Source organism: Xenopus laevis, chromosome 9_10L, assembly GCF_017654675.1.
Source record: "Xenopus laevis strain J_2021 chromosome 9_10L, Xenopus_laevis_v10.1, whole genome shotgun sequence".
In the NCBI taxonomy this organism is placed as follows: domain Eukaryota; kingdom Metazoa; phylum Chordata; class Amphibia; order Anura; family Pipidae; genus Xenopus; species Xenopus laevis.
Window position 1 is genome coordinate 51,150,930 of NC_054387.1, and position 26,654 is coordinate 51,177,583.

General features: G+C 44.0%; 2 protein-coding genes across 4 annotated transcripts in view; one reads left to right on the plus strand and one right to left on the minus strand.

Moving 5' to 3' along the window:
* Positions 1–15,935, plus strand: part of tbcd.L (tubulin folding cofactor D L homeolog) — a 111,570-nt gene extending 95,635 nt beyond the window's left edge. For both annotated transcript variants that reach the window (XM_041577035.1, XM_018235446.2), the window contains 10 exons: positions 634–717; positions 804–962; positions 1,813–1,951; positions 6,260–6,381; positions 6,650–6,727; positions 8,783–8,872; positions 9,461–9,548; positions 10,241–10,350; positions 13,221–13,305; positions 15,689–15,935. In XM_041577035.1, coding sequence (XP_041432969.1) covers positions 634–717; positions 804–962; positions 1,813–1,951; positions 6,260–6,381; positions 6,650–6,727; positions 8,783–8,872; positions 9,461–9,548; positions 10,241–10,350; positions 13,221–13,305; positions 15,689–15,703 — 970 coding nt within the window. In that variant the 3' untranslated portion in view covers positions 15,704–15,935. The remainder of the gene's footprint in view (positions 1–633; positions 718–803; positions 963–1,812; positions 1,952–6,259; positions 6,382–6,649; positions 6,728–8,782; positions 8,873–9,460; positions 9,549–10,240; positions 10,351–13,220; positions 13,306–15,688) is intronic.
* LOC108701172 (UDP-GlcNAc:betaGal beta-1,3-N-acetylglucosaminyltransferase-like protein 1) overlaps positions 15,602–26,654 on the minus strand; it is a 120,998-nt gene continuing 109,945 nt past the window's right edge. For both annotated transcript variants that reach the window (XM_041577036.1, XM_018235451.2), the window contains 5 exons: positions 25,882–26,017; positions 20,290–20,358; positions 18,747–18,821; positions 16,428–16,512; positions 15,602–16,209 (listed from right to left, as the gene is read on the minus strand). In XM_041577036.1, the coding sequence (XP_041432970.1) occupies positions 16,432–16,512; positions 18,747–18,821; positions 20,290–20,358; positions 25,882–26,017 (361 nt within the window). In that variant the 3' untranslated portion in view covers positions 15,602–16,209; positions 16,428–16,431. The remainder of the gene's footprint in view (positions 16,210–16,427; positions 16,513–18,746; positions 18,822–20,289; positions 20,359–25,881; positions 26,018–26,654) is intronic.

Here is a 26,654-nt window from a genome sequence, read left to right on the forward strand (position 1 = left end):
TTATATACATGCTGAATTATACTGGGAACTCTGAGTATCTTTCATGTATTATAAGGAATAACTTACCTCCTACTGTAAATTATAAGGATATTAGAAGTCACTGAGGGGTTCTGTGACCATGTAAAGGCACAAGGCTGCAGGCTGAGTTATACAGGGAACTCTGAGTATCACTCATGTATTATAAGGGATAATGACCCCCTACTGTAGATTATAAGGATATTAGAAGTTACTAAGGGGTTCTGTGACAATATAAAGGCACAAGGCTGCAGGCTGAGTTATACAGGGAACTCTGAGTATCACTCATGTATTATAAGGGATAATGTACCCCCTACTGTAAATTATAAGGATATTAGAAGTCACTGAGGGGTTCTGTGACCATATAAAGACACAAGGCTGCAGGCTGAGTTATACAGGGAACTCTGAGTATCACTCGTGTATTATAAGGGATAATGTACCCCCTACTGTAAATTATAAGGATATTAGAAGCCATTGAGGGGTTCTGTGACCATATAAAGGCATAGGGCTGCAGTTCAGTGATTCAGCCTGTTTATTATTCATTGCCTGAAATCCTTTATGTGATAAAGAAAACCCTCTAAGCCAAACCCTGTGATTATGTTCTTGTTTATTTTCCAGTGTGAGGGAGGCAGCGATGGCCAGTCTTCAGGATGTGACATTACTGGTTGCCCAGAGTGAGACCGCTCTCCTTGAACCTGACATGTAAGTGGATGTATCACATGGTACAGATAATATATAAGAGGGTCAGAATACTGTTAAATGACTGCACTGTTGTGATTTTCTTGCAGTGTCCAGCGGATGATGTGTGCCCTCTCTCAGCAATCTGCCGAGAAAATTGACCGGTACCGAGCCTTTGCTGGATCTGTCTTTCTTAATCTCCTTTACTTCGACAACCCATCAGTCCCACATATCCCACATCGGGAAGAACTGGAGAGGATATTTCCCAGGTAACCACTCTATAAGCATTCCAGACTTTACACCTAGATTCCATAGACTTGACCACTCGCACATCTTAGTCTTAAAAGATGTGGTATATGGCCACTCCCCTCATACAGATACAGTTAGGCCAAGATTCATCTTCCTTAAAAAATTAGGTTTGGGAAGTAAATATGAAGGAGAAGAAAAGTGTGTCCCATGTCATTGCACCATCCCATTATTGCTGGTGTCGGCATCTGTGCTTTACGGTGTTCACATTGGGCTTGCTGTCTATGTGCCCACACAACCCCAAACACCACCCATCCCTCATATGTACTGAGTCTCGCCAGCATTACAGCAGTTGTGAATGATGCTGGGTAACAGTTGTTACTGTAGTTAAAAACCCACACCATAGTCTCAACCTTATATATCGTTTACTAGCTGATGACCTCGTGTCTAAACAGCTACCCTACCTAACCTTGCTTTTAAGATACACTTTTTCTCGTATTAATTTTTGGCTAATGAAATAAAAGTTAAGTTTTACTTTATTACGTTGGGATCTCGGGTAAAATAATGGGATGGTGCAATGACATGGGACACACTTTTCTTGTCCTTCTTTAATTCCACATATCATGTGACCCTGCATACCATTAATTTGTTATATCTATATCAATGGATGGTGCTACCTACTACCTTCTTGATGGAAGTAAATATGAATTTGGCTTTGATGATTTTCATTTGGATGTTTTTTGTCTGATTCATTGGTTCATAATAATGATGCAGGGCACTGTTACGACCCCATGTAAGTTATATTTATACGTAGGCTTTAAATGTGAGCATTAGCAGTGTCTATAAATACTTAGCAATATTTTGTCTGCACAGAACACAAGCAGAAGCCCTGAACTGGAATGCACCATCGCAAGCTTTTCCCCGGATCACCCAGTTACTGGGATTATCCACGTATCGGTACAATGTACTAATGGGCCTGACGGTATCTGTGGGTGGACTTACTGAGTCTACGGTAAGAACGATTATTCCTTATTTTACTCAGAGGCAAAAGGTTGCTTCTGGGATTTATTGCAGGCGCTTTTAATGTCAGTTTGGGGAGGGGACCCGTTGTGAGAAACCACATTTCCATCAGAATACATTAAAACACATATATAAAGCTTATAAAGTTCCACAGAGCTGTACAATAAATGGGTGTCTGCACTGAACATACAATATTACATACAATAACAACCAATAACTGATACAAGAGGTAAAGAAGTCTTAGGCTTAGTCTACATCTGCTCCACTGCTGTTTGGGTGCAGGAAGATCCGGTTGATTTCGGGGCGAAATGCAAAGCCTTAAGATGGCCATACACGGGCCGATAAAAGCTGCCGACAGACCGTGTCGGCAGCTTATTGGCCCGTGTATGGGGCCCCCTGACGGGCTTCACCGATCGAGATCTGGCCGAAAGTCGGACAGATCTCGATTGGATGGGACAAAAAATCCCGTCGGATCGCGGCCGTATCTATTCGTTGATGTGGTCCCGTGATCCGGCCGCCAGTTAGGCATCGTTAGGATCCGATCGTTGGGCCCTAGGGCCCACGATCGTATCAGCACGATATTGCCCACCTCAAGGTGGGCATATTGGAGGGAGATCCGCTCGTTTGGCGACATCGCCAAACGAGCGGATCTCTCCATGTATGGCCACCTTTACTTTTCAACACCAAAATCTAATGTGTCTGCCCGCCCCCAAGTAAAGGTGATGTTTCCGGGTGCAGGCTCAGCGGGCAGAAGCATATTCTTTGCCTGTGTTTCTCTGCATGCTGAGATCCGACTCATGCACCGAATCCAGTATCCGGTTCGGAATTCTGCCTTTTTTCGGCAGGATTCAGATTCAGCTGAATTTTTTTGCCCGGCCGAATCCGAATTTGCATATACAAATTAGGGGCGGGTAGGGAAATCATGTGACTTTTTGGTCACAAAACAAGGAAGTAAAAATGTTTTCCATATCCCTAATTTGCATATGCAAATTAGGATTTGGTTCGGCATTCAGCTGAATCTTTTGCGAAGGATTCGGGGGTTCGGCCGAATCCAAAATAGTGGATCTGGTGCATCCCTAATTTCCAGCCATGCTTAGCAGAAGGAATCCACATTTGATTAACTGATTCATAAAGGGGCCTTTTCAACTCCAGATTTCACTGCCCCATATTCCTGAGGAGCCCAGCCCTGTATCACTTACATACTTCACAGTTTGCTTTGTGTTAATGACATTGCTTGCTTATAGAAAGCTACAGATTGCCTTTATATCAGTTGTGCCTATTTATACTTTGTTAAATGTCCCTTTCCTTTGCAAGAGCATTGGGAAATGTTTAAAGGCTCAAAACTGCATTATAAAACCTGGAAGTATTTATCCGGGGGCAGAAAGTAGGATTAACGAAGGGCAATGTCACATCCATTTATTTCATGTTAGAATCCAGGCAGCAGTAGCTTTGTAATATATCAACAGAAATAGAACGTAAACATATGCATTATCCTTCAGTCTTCTAGAATAGCCTACAAAGGAACTATATGATGTTAAAAACAAGCAAGGGGGGCAAGCTCAGCATTATTAGAAAAATAGAGGCAAATCTTGCAGTTCGACTACTGATATACTTCCCCCAAGAGGCACTGCAGGGATGTTTGTCCAAATAATTGAGCTGAATCCATATTCATTTATACACTTTATTACTGGCATACTTTCCTGGGATATTAAGGTAAAGGTGGGCATACATGGCCGATAAAAGCTGCTGACTGGGCCCCTTCAGACTGATTCAGCAGCTTACTGCCCCTCCTAAAATGTTATTTGGCTGAAAAGTGACCAGGTATCTCTCAGGTAAGTTAGAAAATCCCATTATGAGGACCACATGGGTCACTGATGCGGTCTCCCTAGGCTCCTATTATGATCCAATAAGTCACTTGGGGGTCAAACAATCTCACTAGATTTTTTCCTGGGACTTGGCTCTAATGTTTCATTTGCTCCATGGTTAACCCAACTGCTTCAAATAAGTGTTCCTGTAGATCTGCTTCCTTACATGTATATAGTGCTTTATGGTGCAACTGTGTCTCTGCCAGAACATTAATTGCATTTCTATCCGTTTCATCTGATCTTACTGGCTTGCTCTCTATTAACCTCACTATCTGATTGGCACCAAATCCTTGCACCCTCTTTATCTCTCCCTATTTCCCACGTTCAGAGGAAGCTGCAGAAGGCTGGCTAGTTTCTTCTTGCCCATGGGGGGCTCACAGTTAGAAGGGATCAAAGCCAGTGCAGCGGCTCACTCCGGTTGGGTTACATCTGTAATTATCATTTTTATATGGGAGACGTTTAAGCATAAACAATGGCAGAGTGAAATTGCATTCATCAGAGCCCTGAGACAGCAGCTTACCCAGGCCCTGCCATGTCAGTACAAAGGAATATTCAGGTGCTTAAATGAGGGCGTAGAGGTGTACAAAGGGGAGAATGCTGGGAAGTTTGCTGTAAGCACTTTCCGTTTATATATTAGCAGCTTTTTGGTGCATTACGAGGGGAGGAGGGAGTTACTCCCGGACTGGTTTGTTGCGTAGCCCATTGTGCAGGTGCAGTAGGTGTGACGCTGGGTGTACAATGTGTCCTACACTGTAACATAAAGACACACAATCATTCAATGCCCTTAAGTGTCTGTATTCTGATCTTTTGTTCATGCAGAGTCAAGCCAATGCCAAGATAAATGCCAGCAGCATCATGTGCTAAATGTATGTCAGTCATCCTATCACAAGCTTCTTGTGGGTTCCCCTCTAGCATGCCTGCTCCCACAACTATTGTGTTGGCCTGAGTGCAGGCACATACAGCGGATTTTGGTGCCGATCCACAGGTGTTTTTTTTTTAGTGTAATAAAAGGCCCAAAGTTTACCCAGGAGCAGTAACCCATAACAACCAATCAGCAGGAAGCATTTACTGGTCACCTGTTTAAAAAGCAAGCATCTTATTGGTTGCTATGTGTCCCTGCTCCTGGCCAAGCTTAGTGCATTTTATTACATATAAAGAGTTCTTTAGGCACAGTCAACCTGCTGCAAAGGAATTCTCTCACTCAAGCACAGAGAGCACCGAGTTCTGTGACTGGGAAATGACTTGGGCTCGTTATATCTGACATATTTCAAAAGAAATGATAATCAGGCAGAAGTCAGCGTGTGGTTTTACAGAGAAATGCTAGATATCCATAATGCCGTTACTCAGAGCAAAAAGTAAGAGCGTTACTAAGTCCAGCACCTGTGGGCCCCGCAACATTCACTTGGGGCTCACTTTGTCGGCTGGATGAACTCTCTCATGTCAGAAGGAATATCCATTAAGTGTGAGTACGAGGATTACATTACTGCTACATTCAGTGTTGCCAAGCCAAATTCCATGGAAACCAAGTTGGTGGCGCAGACAGGGAGTGTGTGGAAAGGGTTTCTCAGTAGCTCTTATGGATTGGGACAGCTCAATACAAACCCCATCAGTGCTAGGAGGGACAGGCAGTGATACAGAGAACAATAACAGAGTCTGCTTTTTCTGTATTCTGTGAGATGACATTTACTGCTCGTGGCACTCAGGGTGGCGCTGTGCCACGACTAATGAGCTGTTGGTAAATGTGTTGGAATCTCTGGCTTCCCACAGGGGCAAAAACATTTCATGTGGCTCTTTGTTATTTTTCGGTTTTCCTGACCTAAGCGATGGGATAGCGGCACCCTCCTCCCGCTGCTTTTAATCTGCTGAGCCGTAATAATTCCAGGAAAGGGGAGCCCACTGGAAACACCGGGCCTCTCTGCCAAAATATAATATTATATTACATAGCTGAGGGGTTTGGAATGATTATGTGCCCACAGGGATATCACATATATCAAAGGTTAGAGGGAGACAGACTGTCATCACTTATTCCCTACGTTTTAACCTTGGCGTATAGTTCCCCCGTGTTATAAACGGTGTGGCATATCTGTGGTGTCATTGCTAAACCCATGACATCATTGTGTCAGACTTTAACTCTTGGTCACATTCCTTGAAGTTTCCCCCGCACAGCACCCACTGTCAACCATCCTAGTATTCCAGAAGAGACCGACCCCCCCCCAACAATCAGAGAGCCATTACCTGCTCCTGACTTGGTTCTTGGTGGCCCCTTGTCCACTTACAAAGGGGCAATTTAGAAAGATCGAGGAGGTCGGTATTTAAGCATCCTGCAGTTAACCCTTCAGTTAAAGCATCACAATTGAATGGGCACTACTAGCAATGACTGTTTCCATGGCAATGACTAATGTTCTAATATCACCATTTCTCTCCCTCCCATACAGGTGAGATACTCAGCACAGGGTCTGTTTGAATACCTTCGGGCAATCCAGAATGACGCAGAACAAATGGATGCCTTCTCCACCTCACTGCTTCAGGTCTTCAGAGACAATCAGCACATGGACAGGTATCTGTAAAGCTCACAAGTGTAATATGTGTGTGTGTGTTTGTGTGTGTGTCTTCAGACAATAAGCAAACCCACACATGAATGCTGCATGTCTACTATTGTATCAGCTGGTTACAGCCGCGCAGCATGTGGGCTTCCTATGTGTTCAGTATTTCTATGAGGTGCAGGGGGTGGTTGGCAGAGCTGACAAGGATTTGTCTCAGGTATTTGCGGATCAGTAGTAGGAATTCTGGCAGCCCTACTCACTACGTCTTACTCTCCCCTTTAGAGTCTCCACTCCCCTGCTGAAAATGTTGGATCAGATGTTGGCCAATGGCTGCTTTGATATCTACACACAGGAGGAAAAGTAAGACTTGTTGTATCATATAGATATAAGGTTTTGCATGGTTACCAAGGAGAACTGCATTGCTGCATAGCCAGTGCTTGGTCATAGCACCACCGTATAGCTTGGCTTAGTTACACTATACACAGACTCCACCATACAGATATATACAGAAATACAGTGTCTCCAGCTGAAACATCAGTAGCACTTGCTCTCAGCTGCACATTCACATTACCCTGCACTTCAGCTCCTTCCCAAGATATTAATAAGGGAATTCAATATCATTTTGGTAAGCAAAGTGAGGGCGTAGGCCCGTCCTTCCTCGCCAGGTGTAAGTTCATTTATCTTGGCATTTTCAACTTTCCACGGAATTTCCCCAATTTCCTCCAAGCGAGCGATGAAACTGAAGTCTTTATCCAAGAGGCGCGGGTTGGGTTCCTCTCATACAGAGGCACAATTGGCAGCCGAATGGATCGAGAGTAAGGCCGGTCATATGGTTCCCTTTACCTAATGAATTCCACATGTCCCTCTTCAAGTGGTCTCTTTGTTCCGATGTCCTCTGTTTGGAGGAATGTTGTCAAATCAGTTTAAAATCCTTACTAATTTACCATACTGTGGCCCCAAGATGCACTGGGGCAAATCATTCTCTATTCTGTATTTACCCTTATGAAAGTCTTAAGGGTGAAAAATGTCCACACATTATATAACTGCAGGAATTGATTCTAGAATCAGAGTCTCTGGCCTACAACTCCCAGCATCCTTCCAACAGCTCATAATGTGCCCTGGGTACCCCTGAAACTATACCTTACCATTACTCCAATGTTTCTATATATCTGTAACCTTGTTATGAGCTAAGGGGGCCCAGCCTGAAGGACAGTTAGGGTAAGATTTGGGGTAAGTGTTTATTTGTCCCCTGGGAACTATAGCAGAGTGACTGTTACCCCAATGTTTCTATATATCCGTAACCTTATGAGCTATGATGTCCTTTTGTTCCGAGTTGAAGCTAATTCTGCACCTAACGAGGTGCTGCTGGAACCAATCATATTTCATTATCATTCCTGAGAGTCGCCTGATCAGGGTCATTTCAGAAGGAGGGATTATCCAAGGTTTGGACATGATAAAGATGAAAAAGATGTTGATCTTCCCATAGATGGTAACATTAGAAGGATTTCTGGCCGTTTAATGAGGAATTAGCAAATTGAGGTCAGGTGCAAATAATTATCTGTGATTTGGGTAAATGTAATGAAAAATGCCTAAAAGAGCCAGTTCCTGGACACAAATAGCCAGCTGCACCAATGAGGGATGGCAGATAGAATTAGTAAATCTCCCCCTGGTCTGAGGTCAGTTTTGTTTATGTTCTTATACTTGCTGGGTACCAGCAGCTGAATAAACACCATCGGCAGCCATCTTGTTCTCTTCTCTATAGCACAGCAGCCCTATCTTCTTTTTCTGAAAACATTTATTGGCAAAACCCCCACCTCCAGTGTTCCCATGTTTGTTTTCCTTCACAAGCAAGTGGGGCTTCTTGGTGCTGTAACTACCTGCACTGATTACATGGCAGATTCACATTCCTCTGGATCAACTGGCAGTTAGGCAGGTTAAAATAGTTGAGCAGAACTTGAAAGGTTGAACTTGATGGACATTTGTCTTTTTTCAACCTTACTTACTCTGTTACTATTAGGGATGCACCGAATCCAGGATTCGGTTTGGGATTTGCCCTTTTTCAGCAGGATTCGACCGAACCAAATCCGAATTTGCATATGTAAATTAAGGGCAGAGAGGGAAATCACATGACTTTTTGTCACAAAACAAGGAAGTAAAAAATGTTTTCCCCTTCCCACCCCTAATTTGCATATGCAAATTAGGATTTGGTTCGTCATTCGGCCAAATCTTTCGTGAAGGATTCGGGGGTTCGTCCGAATCCAAAATTGTGGATTCGGTGGATCCCTAGTTACTATGTTATGGCAGTTGGGAATTGTGCTGTAGCTCAGGATTCTGCCCCAACTGTCACAATGTGAATGAGTTGCAGGAGAGCAACAGAACAACACTAGTCTGATGTGCTACATTATCTCATTGCAGCCACCCCTTTGCCTCCGACTTATTGTCCCTTTGCAGAGAAGAGATCAAGAGATCCAAAGACATCCAGAAGCTCAGATCCAGTATTGCTGTGTAAGTAGCTTGGGAGCTCCAGAAGGTTACAGTTATGTTGTTATATCCAACCATATCGCAGTAAAATAGGGGGAGCATGTATGATGCACCTGAAGGCAGCAGTGCTGCAGTTTATAATGCATTAGTTAAATGTACAATTTCCAGTAACAGCCCCATTGGGTGTCAGTGCCAAAATATTCAGGTAAGGCCAACAGGACACCTGCTAGAGATTGCCTGGGCTTGTCCACTCACTGTTCAGCTTTTATTTACTTCAAATAAACATTTTCTTGAAAGGAAATGGGCACCTGCCAGGACCCAACTTGTCACCCTTTCCCTCACCCCAGATGAACATGAGCACCCTTCTCATTATTTATTCTAAAAGCGACCAATAGAAACCATCCTTCTGCCTGCTAGGATGGGTCCTATTGACATATTCATGTTATGTGACTTATGTCCATCAATTATATAATTCCAAGGGGTAGTTTTAGAGCAGGAGAAAGGGTATTTGCCCTGGGCTTGATTGGGGGGGTGGAGGTAGAACACAGATACAATTACACAGTTCCTGAGCTGTTTTCTCTCCCTTTATTTGTGTCTTTCATTTCCTTTCAGGTTCTGTGGCCTGATCCAGTTCCCTGGTGATATCCGAAAGAAGGTTCTGTTACAGCTGTTGCTTTTGGTTTGTCATCCGTTCCCAAGAGTAAGTGCCACGTCTTCTAATCCTCTATGTACAGTGGATCTCATGCCCCCAAGGCACTTCAAAATCATATCACACCCCTTTGTGTCTCATATTAACTCACCAGATCAGGCTCCACTTAGGTCGTCATCCAAGAACCCCGTTGTAGTTTGACTTGTGCATACATTACTGGGGTGGGGGAGTCATATAAGGTTCAGCACAGCCGGCTGCTCTACTGAAACAGCATTTTGCAGATGTAATAAAAGCCAATAAAATATGGAGGGGGGGGCAGATTAGGTTTCCTGGAATTCTGGCAACCATGTTGATTTTGGATTCCATTTTCATGGCTCATACCTCAGTGAGGCAGCAAGTAGCTCTCTGCTGGAGAGAAAATGTGAGCCTTGGAGTGTAATAAATCTTCCTTTAATGGGGCCTCGTTGGGGGGGGGGGGTGTAATTCAGTCCTATTGGCAATGTAACTTGCTTAAAGAGGATGCACCTGCCCTGTGGCATTCTGGCCAGAAAATGGTAAATGGTCATGCAGGTCAAATCCAGGTTTGGGCGCTGGAGCTGAAAGACTTATTATTAATAAAGGTGCAGTGTGAAATTCTAATGGTGCAGGTCTTTTAACCCCTAACCACCCAGGGCAGAGACCAAACTTAGAGAAGTGGGCTGAGTGGAAGAGAAAGGCCAACCCAATTGCTTCTGTCTCTGCAGATCAGGAAGACAACAGCCAGCGAGGTGTACGAGATGCTCCTTACGTACGACGATGTGGTCGAGCCAGACATTCTGGATGAAGTCATGAACATACTGAGTGACACCACTTGGTGAGTAGCCCTCCTTTTAATGGGACACTGCCAAAGAGTGCTCTATTCCCACATTAATAGACTCAAAGGCAACAACCTGGAGCCTACCCCCTTCCTCCTGACCCAGATACATCCCAGCAGATAACAAGGGATATTTATGCAAAACACAGGGGGAGAAAAGTGGCTCCCACTAGCCACAGCAGCCACAGCAGCCACACTCCTAAACCATACAGGCAGGTTCATTGGTTCCTAAATACCGCTGCAGAACCTCTTTGTTGCAAAAAGTGAAAAATGTCATTTATTAAGTCAAACAACCAGGCAACGTTTCAGGCTTACTCTTGCCCTTTCTCAAGGGCAAGAGGAAGCCCGAAACCTTGACTAGTTGTTTGACCTAATAAATTCAAGTTTTCACTTTTTGCAACAAAGAGGTGCTGCAGCGGTATTTTTTCCTGCATCTCTATGCAAACCCCTGGCAAGGGTTTCCGGACTGCTTTGCATCCAACCTACAAGGTTAAATAAGGTGGTTGAAGCACACACAATATTGTCTAAATTGAATCCTGAATAACTTCTCTGTAGTGTGAGACTGGGATTGGGACCTTGGATTTATCAACTGCATTGGGAGCAGAGTATAATCTCTGTAAAGCCTACCTTCCAAAATCAGGGACATACCCTTTTCATATGGATGGAACAACTATGGTTGCCACCTTTACTGGAAAAAAATACCAGCCTTCCTATATATTTATCTATTTCCCTATTAATTACATTGGGATCAGCCATCATTTTTAGGGATGGGCGAATTTTTTCGCCTCGTTTCACCGAAAAAATGACGCCCATAGACTTGTATGGCGGCATGCGTCAAAAAAAAAAAAAAAGACGCCCATAGACTTTAATGGGCGTCTGCGACATTTCACTGGCAGCGAATTTTTGTCGAAACGGGTCAAATTCGCCCATCCCTAATCATTTTTCCAGCCAGGCCAGTAAAATGCCGGCAGGTGGCAACCCTAGGAACAACAGACACACTATGGCCACCACAATATGTGACAAATTGTTGCTTCCCAAGCATTGTCTTATACACATACAGCACTCAAGTGTCCAAGCAGCTGCACTTTATATAATAATGTGGGGGGTGATGTAAAAGTCTCATCTTGCAAGACTGTGAGAGAAAAGGACATTTAAGGGTCAATCTGGGACTGAGAAATAAAAGCAGAACAGTTATGTTACTAAGGAAATGCCACATGTTGAGTTGACCGGGTGAGTTTTGGGTATAGTTTGAGTTTAAACAATGCCATCACCCTGCTACAAGAGATATATAGATATATAGTAGATAGATATATATATAGATAGATAGAGAGAGAGAGATATAGTGAAGTAAGTACCCCCTCTTGTAAAATATAAGGATATTATAAGTTACCAAGCAATTCCATGACTTTTTTTACACAGGTCATGGTACTGAGTTGACTTCTAATATACTTATATTTTGCAACAGGGACTACTTTATTATAATACACAAGTTTAAGTGAGTCATATGACAGAGCTGACATCACAAAGCTCCGATTATAACCGATGGCATCACTAAGCACCGTTTATAAGGATATAATACACAAAAGCCATGAATATCTTGTAAATTATATCCTTATAAATGGTGACTAGTGATGTCATCAGTTATAAACGGTGAATAGTGATGTCATTTTTGTCACATGACTCATTAAAACTTGTGTATTATAATAAATAAAGTATGAGGATATTAGAAGTTACCTCGAGTTCCATGACCTGTATAAAAACACTCGGCCTTCAGCCTCATGTTTTTATATGGTGATGAAACTCCTCAGTAACTTATAATTTACAAGAGCGGGTACTTTATTCACTATATAATTTACAGGATATTCATGGTTCTTGTGTATTATATATGTAATGCATTTATTGTTTCAGGTTGGGGTGACAGCATTAAACCGTTAGTATAAACACAGTGCGGTTGGGCATAATCCTTCAGAGTTTCCGAGGATAAAGCCGCTTGTTGGAGGAATTTGGTGCTTCTGGAAAGCATGATTGAGGGATTCTTTTGGAGGTTATTAAAAATGTGTTGAAATTCCAGAAGCCTTTGAAGCCACAGCTTGGGAAATGAAAAATAAAGCTCAGCGGGGAGGGTGCAGATATCAGAGAGAGATACTGTTGGGCTTGGTCTCCTCTGAAGTCAATAGCAAAATCCTGCACTGGACTAATATGGAAATATAATATCTTCCCTATGTCATCCCTTGGCTTTCTGACCCTCCTCAGTGCATAGTGTCTGTGCAAAATATACATTTCTGTTTCTAGTGGCGTCTACAATCAACCTTATTTTCCTATGAGCATATTATGTGCCCAGAAACCATGTGGCACCTCCAGGCCTGGACTGAGATTCAAAATAGGTCCTGGCATTTCAGGTACACAGAGGCCCAAACAGCCCCCACCAGCCCAAAATATAGTGACTGTCTATGGCAACTTATAGCAGCCCTTCTGGCATTTGCCAGAACCCACAGATTGCCAGTCTGGGCCTGGGCCCTCCCTCCCAAATATACAGAGAAGGAATGTTCTGGGCACACAATAAGCTATACCCTCATACTATACTGTCTAAGGGAAACAATATGGCACCTCCATCCTATATATATAAATATACAGAGAGGAATGTTCTGGGCACACAATCTATACTCTCATACTGTACTGTCTAAGGGAAACAATATGGCACCTCCATCCCATATGTATAAATACAAATATACAGAGAAGGAATGTTCTGGGCACACAATAAGCTATACCCTCATACTGTACTGTCTAAGGCCAAGGGCACACAGATTGCTCTCTCTCTCGTCATTTATCTGCCCCACGGAGTCTGATGTGAATGTTTTCTTTCCTTTCAGGGATGCAGACTTACCTATTGTCCGGGAGCACAGAAACCACCTGTGTGATTTATTGAAAGTGTCCAAGCCGACACAAGTGACCAAGGTGAGTGTCAGGCTTTATTGTATATGGAGTGTGGACTTGAGATTGTTAATGTGAGAAACTCCCTTTCAATTAAAGTCCACCCCCCCCCCCCATATGTTGCAATTATCCAGCACTGCAATACTGACTAATGTAACCCAGATGGTAGAACCGCCCAATACGCACGGCTATCGGCAGGGAATGGGAGGAATTTAGTGGCCACAGATATGTGATACTGCAGAACAGTAAGCAGGGAAAATGCGGAGCTCAGCTCTGAGCACACAACAACGTGTCATCGTGCCGTTTCCCTGTCACCGCAATTTATGGTGTGCGCTCATTACTGCGGCTAGGCTTAGATTTCACACAGCGTGTGTATGTGCTCTCTGGGTCCACTTTCTCATCCACTGTGTATATCTGGATAAAGTGGGAGTACTGGGATTTATCACTCTCTTTTGCCTCTGATACAAGCAGTAAAGCTGGTAAGGGAAACCTTCAGTCCTCCAGCTGTTGCTGAACTTTAACTTTGGTTTCAGTATTATGTGTGTGAAGGGCTGTGTCATGTCTGTGTCTCTATTCAAATGATACAAACAAACATATGTGGGGCCTTTAATAAGCTGAGAGCTATCCAGATCCACTAAAGGCCACGTCCAGAATCATATCACTTATGTACGTGGGGTGGTACAGGGAGAGGATCTGTAATCCGGAAAGCTCTGAATTACAGGAACGACATCTCTCATAGACTCCATATTACTTGTACTTGATCCCAACTAAGATCTCATGAATCTGTCATGTAGGCAAAACAATCCTATTGGGTTTATTTCATGTTTAAATGATTATTTACCAGACTTAAAGGATAATTAAACCTTTAAAATAAGTGAATGTAAGATTGATGAGGGGCTATTTTTTTTCAAGAGTTTGTCATTTCATCCATATACGTTTGTACAGTACACAGTGAAACGAAACAACGTTCGTGCTACACACAACATAGATGTACCGGACAACAAGGACTTTTGTAATGTACTTTATTTATTTTGTTTTAATTCCAAGATATTAAAGGACACATGTACTGTTAATATGAATGATTTTTGTTACAAAATTTTCCCACCAGTCTGACCAGCAAGTAGTCAAGGAAGTTGTCAGGAGAAAGAAAGAGGCTGCTCTGATGTTCTTCTGCTTAGGAATAACATTAAAAACCTTTCTTGCATCTTTCCTAAGCAGAAGAACATCAGAGCAGCCTCTTTCTTTCTCCTGACAACTTCCTTGACTACTTGCTGGTCAGACTGGTGGGAAAATTTTGTAGCAAAATTCATCTAAAAACAACTGAATTGAAAAAAAAGTGTTTGGAAGGAGAACAACCCCTTTAACAGTACACTTGTCCTTTAAAATGGTATTGGTATTAAAAGAAAATAAATAATGAATTTATCATCAATTTTACATTCACTTATTTTTAAGGCTTACTTATCCGTTAAGGTATGAAGATCTAAATAATGGCAAGATCCCTTCACTGGAAAGCCCCAGGTCCAGAGCATTCTGGAGAGAGAGAGAGAGAGAAGGTCAGAGAGAGGGGTGGGGGGGGGGTTGGAGTGGGTGAAGCTTAGAGAGAGGGTGAGGGGTAGTTGGAATGGGTGAAGGTGAGTGAGAGAAGGTTATGTGTGGGTGGGGGTCAGAGAGAGAGGGGTGGGGGGTTGGAATGTGTGAAGGTGAGTGGGGGATTGGAGTGGGTGAAGCTTAGAGAGAGAGAGGGGGTCAGAGACAGAGGGGTGCGTGGGGGGTTGGAATGGGTGAAGGTCAGAGAGAGGGTTATGGGTGGGTGGGGGGTTGGAATGGGTGAAGATGAGTGAGAGAGGGTGGTGGTCAGAGAGAGGGTTATGGGTGGGTTGGGAGAGCAGTGTCACAGAGCAGTAGTCATGTAGTAGAGAGAGAGAGAGGGGAGAAAGAGTTTGCACAGATCATACTAGTTGGATTGATGCCTCTAACAGGCAGGAGAGAGGTGTTTGTATCAGTGAGACACAAGGTCTGAGAATAGGATTTAGTCACTGAGCTGAGGGCCCGGTGATAGGGGTCAGAGAGAGATGTAAGAGCACTGATAGGACCAGGCTATGCAGGAAGCTAAAGGGTTCCATTTCTATAAAATACTGTGCATTTCTGTCAGTCAGCGGCCTGATAATATCTCTGCTCCCATCTGCAGAAGAATAGCTTGGTGCCGAGTACTTCTCTCACACCCTGTCTGCTGACTGACTGACAAGACTTTTACTGTGACGGGGAGATCTCTGGCGCAGCAGCTGCACATCTGTTAGACATGGATTTGATTATCCGAGGATTCCATAGCGGCCTTTATTGTAGCACACGATGACATAGAAAAACACAATTACACAACCATGCTGTCTCCCCCCTTTCTCTTTTCCAGGTATCTCCTTCCTAAGAAGCAGATGGACAAACAGAAACCTGAGAGCAGTGAAACAATGTTCCCAGCAGTGAATGAGAGGAAGGTAAATGCATTGCTCTGGTCTGACCAGCAGGGGTCACTAAGCAGAGACACTATATCTTGTGCTGCACTTGCACCTGAGCACACAACCTCCTCTGTAGTATTTATGCTCCAGACGATTCCATGTACCAATTGTATAAAACTAAATAAAACATGTCCAGAAACATAACCAGCTTCCTGCTGATTTCTATACTCTGTACCACGTTAAACCATGTACCACCTCTCCCCAGGGAAGGTGCCGCTAGAGTCCTCAGGCAGGGATAGGGTTAAAGTGTGTGCGTGACAGGGCCACCCGGGCCCTACAGGAGCCATTGATAGAGAGGAAGTAGTTCCGGCCTGGAATAGTGTTTGATTCCATTGTGCCTCAGTGCTGGAGGGGACACTTCACTGACTCGCTATGGCCGCCCACTCGCCCCTGTGCGCCCAGCTTGTTGGTTTTCTATCTGTAACACAAACAAAACAAAAAGTGGTGGGAACTGTGAAACGAGTCTTTGTTCTTCCCAGATATCCTATGAGTTTATTTTTATTAACCCATCCAGTGCCTTCAACAGCTCCCATAGTGCCAGTGCCACCCATTCCAGTGTTGTGGGTTCCTCTATGCACATTAGTGATGTTTCCTATTTCCTGACCAGATATAAATATATATATATATATAAACTACCTGCTCAGTTAAAGTGATAAAAGTCTTCTCCTTCCGTCAGATCCAGAGATTTCAGGTTCTCCTCAAACCCTCCGCCAGTCAGGTCCTGAAATTAGGAGCAAGTCATTAGCACCTACACATTAAAGCAAGGCTGAGGTAGGTAGTCTGGTGGGATGGAGATACTGAGGGAAGCTATTTCCTGCGCACTAACCATTTCCTTCTGTATCTGGCTGCATTCTTACTTGCCTGTTAGTTCTGAACCACCAGTGAATTGGCTATGGCTTGAGATGGGCCTGGAGGCCTCGGGCAGTTATCAGTGGGTGTTGATAGGATTGCCACTCGGCCGGTATTTTACCGGCCTAGCAGGTAAAATACCTGCCAGGGCCGGTATTACAAATTTACCGGCAATGTAGCTGCCGGTAAATTTGTAATACGATCAAAAGGAGCCCTCGGCCTGCCCCCAATCCCCTGCAACTTACCTTTTTCTTTGCCTCTTCTAGCGTCCGCGGGTCTCCGTTGTGTGGCCCCGCCCCTTTTGACATCATGCCTGCCCCTTTTGAGGCCCCGCCCCCAGCAGCCGGTAAAAAAAATTATAAAAGGTGGCAACCCTATTTGTTGAGCAGACACACAGGGGGAGACAGAGGCACAGAATCCCACCCACTCTGTTTGTGCTTTCTTGTGATTTCTTACCCCCTTCTTTATAAAGCAACAAGGAGCACGGCTGTTGCACCGTCTCTCCCTCTCCTCCTTTATGGGCGCTAAATAAATAACATGAAAGGGGTGACTGCTAATGACTCGCTTGGATCAGCGAGTCATTAGCAAAATCATCAAAGCAAAACAATTACTCAAATGCCCAAAAGCAGCAAAAATATATTCACAGATTTACTGTTAGACCCGACTATGGCTTATTACATACAAAGCCACATGCCAGCCAGGCCTTCCGCATGCACGCAAAGAGGCGTCTTGCACTACAATTCTCAGAGCTAGAGGTTAATACTTTGTAGATTATGGCTCTAGACTGTAAGCTCCTCTGGCAAGAGAACAGTTCAAATTGATAGGAAGTCCAGATCAGCCAGTTTACCGCTACTTGGTTCTTGCACAACTAAATTCCAAATATGGCATAAGAAATAAAACACCGGTACAGTGGCTCACACTGCTGAATATCTGCACTGGGGTCCTGAGATCAACGCCATCACAAAGTTTCTATGTTTTCCCTGCGTCTCAGTGGGTTACTCATGTCCTAACCTCCCTGGCACACAGTATTCATACACCACACACACCCGTCTGTTTTGGAGTACAGCAAAGCACATACAGAGACAACATACAAGCTCCATGCAAATATCTGCTTCTTGAGGCAACTAATCTCTTCTTGAGGCAACTTCAATCGATTCTGGGAGACTGAAGCGACACCCGGGTTTTACCACCAGCGATTTACATTATTGCCCGTGGGAAAGCTTTTACAGGAGAGTGCGCTATTGCACTTAGGAAGATTTGTTGCCTCTGGAGAAAACTTTGGGCGATTTAGAGAGATGTTGGGCATACCTCCAGCGATTTCAATTATTGCCAGTGGAGAAGCATTTTTGGGAGATTTGTCACCCAGTCGTACATAAAAAAATCACGGGCGACATCTTCCCATGTGCCACTGCTCTTAGGAACACACAGTTTACAACAGAAAACAAAGTGCAGCACACTGCTGCTATATAAACACAAGGCCTGTAATTAAATATCTCGCTGAAGGGAAATATTTGTTGTTCTGCGATGGTTTGTGACCCGGGCTCAGATTCCGGAGCCAGATATCCAACTATCCACAAGAGACTCAGAGCCGTCGTTATAAGTCGCGTGGTTGCAGGGCTGCTCCGCACGTGTTTTAGATCACAGTTTCATCCCCGGCTTCAATGTGACCACATTATAGGCCATACGTGAAATGCGTCAGGCAGTGTGACTCACAAGCATTGTGTGTGTGGGGGGGGGGTGTAAATTAAAGGGAAGGGCTCCTATAAGATGTGGGTTTGCAAAGAAAACAGGATCAAACAGGCTAAGAATATGCATCTCCTCTGTGCCGTGTGCAGCAACCACACTCCTAATGGGTCCTGTGCCCCAACATTCTCATCTCCTCCCCACACCACCACAAACTGCAGATTTTAGATTTTTATTTCAGGAAAGCAACTGCGTGAGCACTGTCCCAGATTCTGCCCAATTTACCCACAGAGAGATCTCAGTCATCAACCCTTCAGTCTTCCATACGGTGACAAATAAAGCTCCCGGCTGGAGGGGTCAGTCTGGACTCTCTCCTCCCCCCAAACACAGACCAAGATCACCAGCCTGACCCAGACAACTTACCAATTTGACACACACAACAAATGGTGCTTTTGCATCCTGGAAGTGGATTACTGGAATCCTTGGTTTTGGTCTCTCCTGAAAAGAAAAAGTGGCCAAAGTAATGCACCAATCCAAACCTGCAGCCTTGTGCCTTTATATGGTCAAAGAACCCCTCAGTGACTTCTAATATCCTTATAATTTACAGTAGGGGGCACATTATCCCTTATAATACATGAGTGATACTCAGAGTTCCCTGTATAACTCAGCCTGCAGCCTTGTGCCTTTATATGGTCACAGAACTCCTCAGTGACTTCTAATATCCTTATAATTTACAGTAGGGGGCACATTATCCCTTATAATACATGAGTGATACTCAGAGTTCCCTGTATAACTCAACCTGCAGCCTTGTGTCCTTATATGGTCACAGAACCCCTCAGTGACTTCTAATATCCCTATAATTTACAGTAGGGGGTAAATTATAAGTATATAATACACAAAAGCCATGAATATCTTGTAAATTATATCCTTATAAACGGTGAGTTCTGATGTCATCAGTTATAAACGGTGAGTTCTGATGTCATTTCAGTCACATGACTCTGAAATTTGTGTATTATAATAAATAAAGTACCCCCTGTTGCAAAATATGAGGATATTAGAAGTTACCTCGGAGTTCCATGACCTGTATAAAAACACTCGGCCTTCGGCCTCGTGTTTTTATATGGTCATGAAACGCCTCGGTAACTTATAATATCCTTATATTTTACAAGAGGGGGTACTTTATTCACTATATTATATCTCAGTATAATACACAAAAGCTATAAATATCTTGTAAATTATATCCTTATAAACGGTGAGTTCTGATGTCATCAGTTATAAACAGTGAGTAGTGGTGTAATTTGTGTCACATGACTCACTAAATCTTGTGTATTATAATAAATAAAGTACCCCCAGTTGCAAAATATGAGGATATTAGAAGTTACTTCGGAGTTCCATGACCTGTATAAAAACACTCGACCTTCGGCCTCGTGTTTTTATATGGTCATGAAACTCCTCGGTAACTTATAATATCCTTATATTTTACAAGAGGGGGTACTTTATTCACTATATAATGTATTCATCAATCTCACAGCTCATTGGGAATCTGTTCTTGCCCCGCAGGGGTGAAGAGAACCCCTATATATAGACCTATTTATTCCAATGTCTGGTGACACTGAACAAATGTTTTACCAATTTGTAATCTGGTTGAACCCCTATAGGGGAGAGTGCCGAGTTCTGCCTTCTGGAACTAGTGAGAGTCACTATTTAAACCAATGGCCACAGCTATAGAGAACAAGGCAGATCACCTAGCAGCAAAAGGTTAAGCAGTTAAACAGCAGTAGGGCGACATGATCAGATTAAGAGAAAAGCAAGGAATGTAGCCCAGAGACACCTGAGTTATGTCCAACCTGGGTCCCCCCAGCTCTTATTGAATTATAACTCTCAGAATATATATTATTATTATTTTACACATAGATGTTGCCTAGGAGATTCAAAAGCTGAAAGTACAACTTCTTTCTGCACTTACCTTTGATTCCTCGTAGGTGTAACATCCTTTGGAGATTTTATTGCTGTCAACATCACAAAATGCCACGACCTGTGGGGGGGAAACAGAGACAATACTGGGTTACAGCTCAGAGCCCTCTGACCTTCAGACTGGGCCCCCTTAGCTCATAACAAGGTTACAGATATATAGAAACATTGGGTTAACAATCACCCTTCTATAGTTCCAGGGGTACCCAGGGCACAAATAAACACTCACCCCAAATCTCACCCTAACTGACCTTCAGGCTGGGCCCCCTTAGCTCATAACAAGGTTACAGATATATAGAAACATTGGGGTAACAGACACCCTGCTATAGTTCCAGGGGTACCCAGGGCACAAATAAACACTCACCCTAAATCTCACTCTAACTGACCTTCATATGAAATGTTGTTTTTAAGGAAACAATTTTTATTTGTAACGAATTTTATAACAACAGCATCAGATTCTGTTACTGTACAGTCAAAGAGATGTACGTTCAGAAGGAAAACAGAGAAGTGTTGTGATGTTGTTTTGCTCAGGATGGTGATCAGAAGCCTCACATGCCCTTTGTCATCTCCTTCCTGAGCAGAACAATTTATGTGCTCAAGTGTTGCCCTTCACTAATAACCAGGAGTTCAACCAATCCTTCACATTTGCTCTATGTTCTGTGTTACAGATCACTAGATCCAGGAGAATGATTTCTGGTTGGTTCCTTAACAACCTGTAACATAAAATTTTCATCAACATGTTAATAAGTGTGTTCCCATTGCTCCATGTCACACACATAACTATGGAAAGCTGCGCCACTGCAGCCTAGTGGGGGGCATTCTTTTAAAAAATACTATTGTTTGCCCCAACTGGAGTGAAGGCTCCATACCTTCTTCCATAGGATGGTACAGGTGACATCTAGTGAGACTGGAGGAAAGGAGATTTCACCATCAGCATAGGAAGGATGAAATCTCACATGCGCTGAGTCTCAATACTTTGATAAAATTCATTACTGAAACATTACTCTGACATCATTGCCTTCTTTCCACTTCCTCTGACATCATTGCCTTCTCTCCGCCCCCTTCCTCTGACATCATTGCCTTCTCTCTGCCCCCTTCCTCTGACATCATTGCCTTCTCTCCGCCCCCTTTCTCTGACATCATTGCCTTCTCTCCGCCCCCTTCCTCTGACATCATTGCCTTCTCTCTGCCCCCTTCCTCTGACATCATTGCCTTCTCTCCGCCCCCTTCCTCTGACATCATTGCCTTCTCTCTGCCCCCTTCCTCTGACATCATTGCCTTCTCTCCGCCCCCTTTCTCTGACATCATTGCCTTCTCTCCGCCCCCTTCCTCTGACATCATTGCCTTCTCTCCGCCCCCCTTCCTCTGACATCATTGCCTTCTTTCCACTCCACTTCCTCTGACATCATTGCCTTCTTTTTTGCTCCCCTTCCTCTGACATCATTGCCTTCTTTCCACTCCACTTCCTCTGACATCATTGCCTTCTTTCCACCCTACTTACACTTTCTCAGCATAGGAACAATTTCTGTACTGTAAGTGCAGTAAAGTAACAGATTATAGGGTTTCCTGCCCGTGGATGAAGTTGCAGAGGGTTTGGGAAAGGCTGAAGTCAATAAAGTCGAGTCCTTTTTTCACTGCTGTTGCTTTATACTCAGAGAGCTCAGTTTGATTTGATATCCACCTGTGGCCCCACGGGGCCAGTTCCCTTGCTCTTGCACAACTTCTAACGGGCCCATGTATTTGCTGATGTGACACGTGAAACTCATTGGCAGGTTGGAGAATCTGGAAGAGAACTTGAGAGCTGAGGTCACATCAGTCATTTCTCACCCAATGCAGCCTGTACCGGATCCAGTGAATGTTTCTACCATCAGTCTCATTTCCTGGGGATTTAGTGCTCTCACATTTACTAACTGCACAGGAGCCAGGGAACTGCCTTGAAGGAAAAAACCCTTTAGACTTTAGGCTCAGTTAACTCTCACTGGAGATGCCTGGGATAGTAAGAGCGAGAGACGACTGCAGGAACGTCAAATTAGCTGCCCATTCACACAGTGTTGGTAACTTAGAGGCCTGTATATGGGAGTAAACCCACTACCCACCCACATGATATGTGCCCACAAACCAGCCATCCTTCCGGCTAAAGTTGCCATTGGCCCACTGATGTGATCCTCTTCTAACAGGTGTCCATAGGCATTTATTATCAACCCATCTTTGGCCAAACAATCAGATCAAGTTGCTCTTCTGTGTGTGGCCTATGACTCAAAGACAAACGATGTCACAGGAAACAGTACAAATAAGTCTGTAAGGGGAGCACAAAGTAGCAAATTATGTCAGAGGAAGTGTAAGGGGAGCACAAAGTAGGCAATGTCAGAGGAAGTGTAAGTAAAGTGTAAATAAGTGATGTCAGAGGAAGTATAAGGGAAGCAAAAAAAGGCAATGATGTCAGAGGAAGTGGAGTAGAAAGAAGGCAATGATGTCAGAGGGAGTGGAAAGAAGGCAATGATGTCAGAGGAAGTGGAGTGGAAAGAAGGCAATGATGTCAGAGGAAGGTTTCAGTAATGAATTTCATTATCAAAGTATTGAGCCTCAGCACATGTGTGATTTCAATAGTAGTTTTGGTGCACATTGCAGCTAAAGACACCATTAGTAATCATATAAATATTATCTGTCTGTGCAATAACTTACTGATCTTTTGACATTAGATCAATTTAAGGCTTGCCTGCTGTTGCTGGTCTACAAATCTGAAAATCTACTGTCGGGTGCTGGGAGTTGAAACTTTGCAAGAACTGGGGCTGCACTATTAATGATCCTCTTGCATCTCAATAACTGTCTCATACCAGGAACATGGTGCCGGCAGAGACCTCAGTAGTACAGGGGACGCGCACATCAGGGACTTATTAGAGGGCGGGGGACAGCAGATAATGTACCTGTGAGCAGTAGAATTAGTCTCTGTCCTCCCGAGGGCCTGACGTCTGTGTGTCTATCTGTATATGTGTATAACTGTGTGTATGTGGGTGGTCCGGCAGCCGAGAGTCTAATTACTTTCATATGCCCCATCGTGTGTAATTTAATTAGCAACAAATACAAACACCCCCACCAGCCTCTCACATCTGCCCTGCTCGGCTCTCTGTTATGACAATAAATAAAGGCTACAAACATCCGAGTTGTGCTCACTCCCCCACTAATCCTTGAAAGATTAATGCAAAGGCCCCTAATCCCCCAAACTACCCACAGCAAGGGCCACACAAACCTGAGTCAGATTTACGATTAAAGGGGAACTGCTGCCACAATACAAAATAAATCTCTGTGTATCTCACAGCAATGGATACATTCTATTCTTTACTCTGGTTCTGGGGAGAAGTGATTTCATTCAGACAAGACTGGATGTCTGTTGGGTATTTGATAGTGTGGGACCTGGCCTGGACTGGCAATCTGTGGGTTCTGGCAAATGCCAGAGGGGCTTCTATACTGAAAGCAGTATTTAGTGGGCTGGTGGAGGCTGTTTGGGCCTCTGTGTACCTGAAATGCCAGGGCCTATTTTAATTCTCAGTCCGGACCTGCGTGGGACTGTCTCACATTCCTTTCTGGCAAACTGCAGCAGCCCGTCTCGCTTTATGGCAATGATTACAGATATATACTCATATTTACTCTGAACCAGACAAGTCTCACAAGCAGAGAAAGGCCAATAATGCTGGCACCCTGCTTGCCACTCCTAGAGTTGCCACCTTTTCTGGAAAAAAATACAGGCCTTCCTATATATTTATCTTTTTTCTCTAATAACATTGGGATCAGCCATCGTTTTTTTAACGGCCAGGCAGTTAAAACACTGGCGAGTCCCATCAGGATCCGGAATCACTGGAGAAGTATTTCACCGAAGAAAATGGGAAGTTGGTGGCAACACAAGGAAGGAAGGTGCCACATTTGTTGCAGAAACCGCATAGAATACAGTTGGGCAGTGGGTGCCAGGAGAAAGCCCCTTACCACTCTGGGTGACTGAGAAACACAATGGCTGCACGGGCACAGCTGGAATCCAATCAGATCCAGAGCAATAACTCAGCAACCAAACTGTCAGGTATGGGTGCCATCACACCCACCCAAGCTGCACTCAGTTGTAGAGCTCCATATGAATGTGGTCCACCTATAATGTGTAACCCTTTGACTGCCGTGGGGCTTTGTTCTTGCTGTGCCATGCTTAGCCAGGATCAAGATGGTGTGACACACATGTTTGGCAAGCAAAAAACATCTGTGCACTGGCAGATATAATTATTTAAGATTGTGCTTGACTGATAGCTAAACCTTTTCATAAGTGAGAGGGGAAGCCAACCATAATCCCCCCCAGCCCAAACTGTGGGAAAATGGGGGGGGGGGGTTGGTCTGACCCAAACAGGACACAAAGAGTTCAAGGCTAACGAGTATAAACACTCTCCCTTCCCGCCTGGTGCTGCACCGGATACAGACACCTGGGAAACAGCAGGACCTTTATCTCTCAGGAGATAGCATTGCAAGAGGAGCGCCAGGAGCAGAAAGAGCTTCCCATCCAGGAGGTCCCTGTGAAGGTGTCAGAGCCAGTGACAAGCTCCAGGATACACAATCCAGACTCTGATGGCTACTGGGCACTAACAGCTGGTGGGCCACTCGCTAACTGCTCTGGGGCTAATTGCCAATCTGGTTCTGTACACTGCTACTCCATATGGGAAAGTGATACCTAAAACTCTGGAGGTGCCAGAACCATAAATATTTATATCAATGTTGCTGTAGAGCTTATAATACCATGTGATGTCCTTTACTGACTGAGTGGGAGCAGATTAGATTTGGTTTACAATAGGGGGCCAGGAGCAGCGGCTGCACAAGTGGAAGTGATCAGATCATGACTTGGTTGGCTGGTAGCGGTGCAATTCTAGTTCCCCCCCAATGACGTCTCTGCCCATACAGACTGGGCAATAGAGCAAACCACTCCTATCAGCTAAGGGGCAGATTTGGTAGCAATCTTGACGAGCCTAATAAATATGGTACAGAACAGGGATGGTAAAATAAGTTCAGGTGCATAGTATGCAATACAAACATGCTAAGAATCCAGGAAACCCATAGGTCTGCCAATAAGAGCTTACAATCTACTTGAAGTCTGATGATTCACAGTAATCCAGGGATCTCTAACCTTCTGACTGCTGTTCAATAATAGCTGGTTGTCACTGATTCAGTATTGCAGTACCTTTTCTTACCTGCTGGTGGCACCACTCCCTGCAGGTAATGTCAGTAAAGTAAATGCAGGCAGATCCCAGGAAAGGTTTAATCAGGCTGAAAGCATCTGCACCCCTGGGCCACCATACACCAGTGTCAGGTTTGGCAGCAGCCATGGCCGAGCCAGAACGGCAAACAAAATAAGCGTATGAATTTGTTGGATGTTTTAACCCTTTGTGTGTGGCAGGGGGACTCTCATCCTGCCAAGTTTTCGCCAATAAACACATGGAATAGACCTGGATACGTAGAGTGTATGGCACAGGCATGATAGTACCTTCGTGTTAATGTTTCATCAAAAATGGAAAAAATAATTGAACATATACGTATAAACAGTGTGCAATGTCCAACAGACCTTCTGTCGATTCGCCTCTGTCAGACTCCGGTACAATTTCCGACCTTGTTTCCCAGCATTCCAGATGGTGAAGGACGGCCAATGTGCGAGGACCTTCTCCTCCAGGAACCGCACTCGGTGCACCCAGATTGTCTCCCTGCGAAATCAAACAACAAACATCATTGCAGTTCAACTGTACCTCGTGCAGGCAGCTAGCTGGGACCCAGGGCCAGAAAACATCACTGGTTAAATACTTATTATTCATTGAAATATACACAGTACTGAATAACCAGCCATACAGATCCTCATTAATAATCCTTAATCATATCATTTTTCACACGACTCACTAAAACATGTTTAAATAGAAATACCGTGTCACCTATAAGAATAGTAACCCATCAGTGACTTCTAATATCCTTATAATTTACAGTAGGGGGTACATTATCCCTTATAATACATGAGTGATACTCAGAGTTCCCTGTATAACTCAGCCTGCAGCCTTGTGCCTTTATATGGCCACAGAACTCCTCAGTGACTTCTAATATCCTTATCATTTACAGTAGGGGGTACATTATCCCTTATAATACATGAGTGATACTCAGAGTTCCCTGTATAACTCAGCCTGCAGCCTTGTGTCTTTATCTTTATATGGTCACAGAACCCCTCATTGGCTTCTAATATCCTTATAATTTACAGTAGGGGGTACATTATCCCTTCTAATACAAGTGATACTCAGCAATTCTATGAGTTAATACAAACAGGAGCTTAACAGCCGCACAGATCTCAGTTGCTGG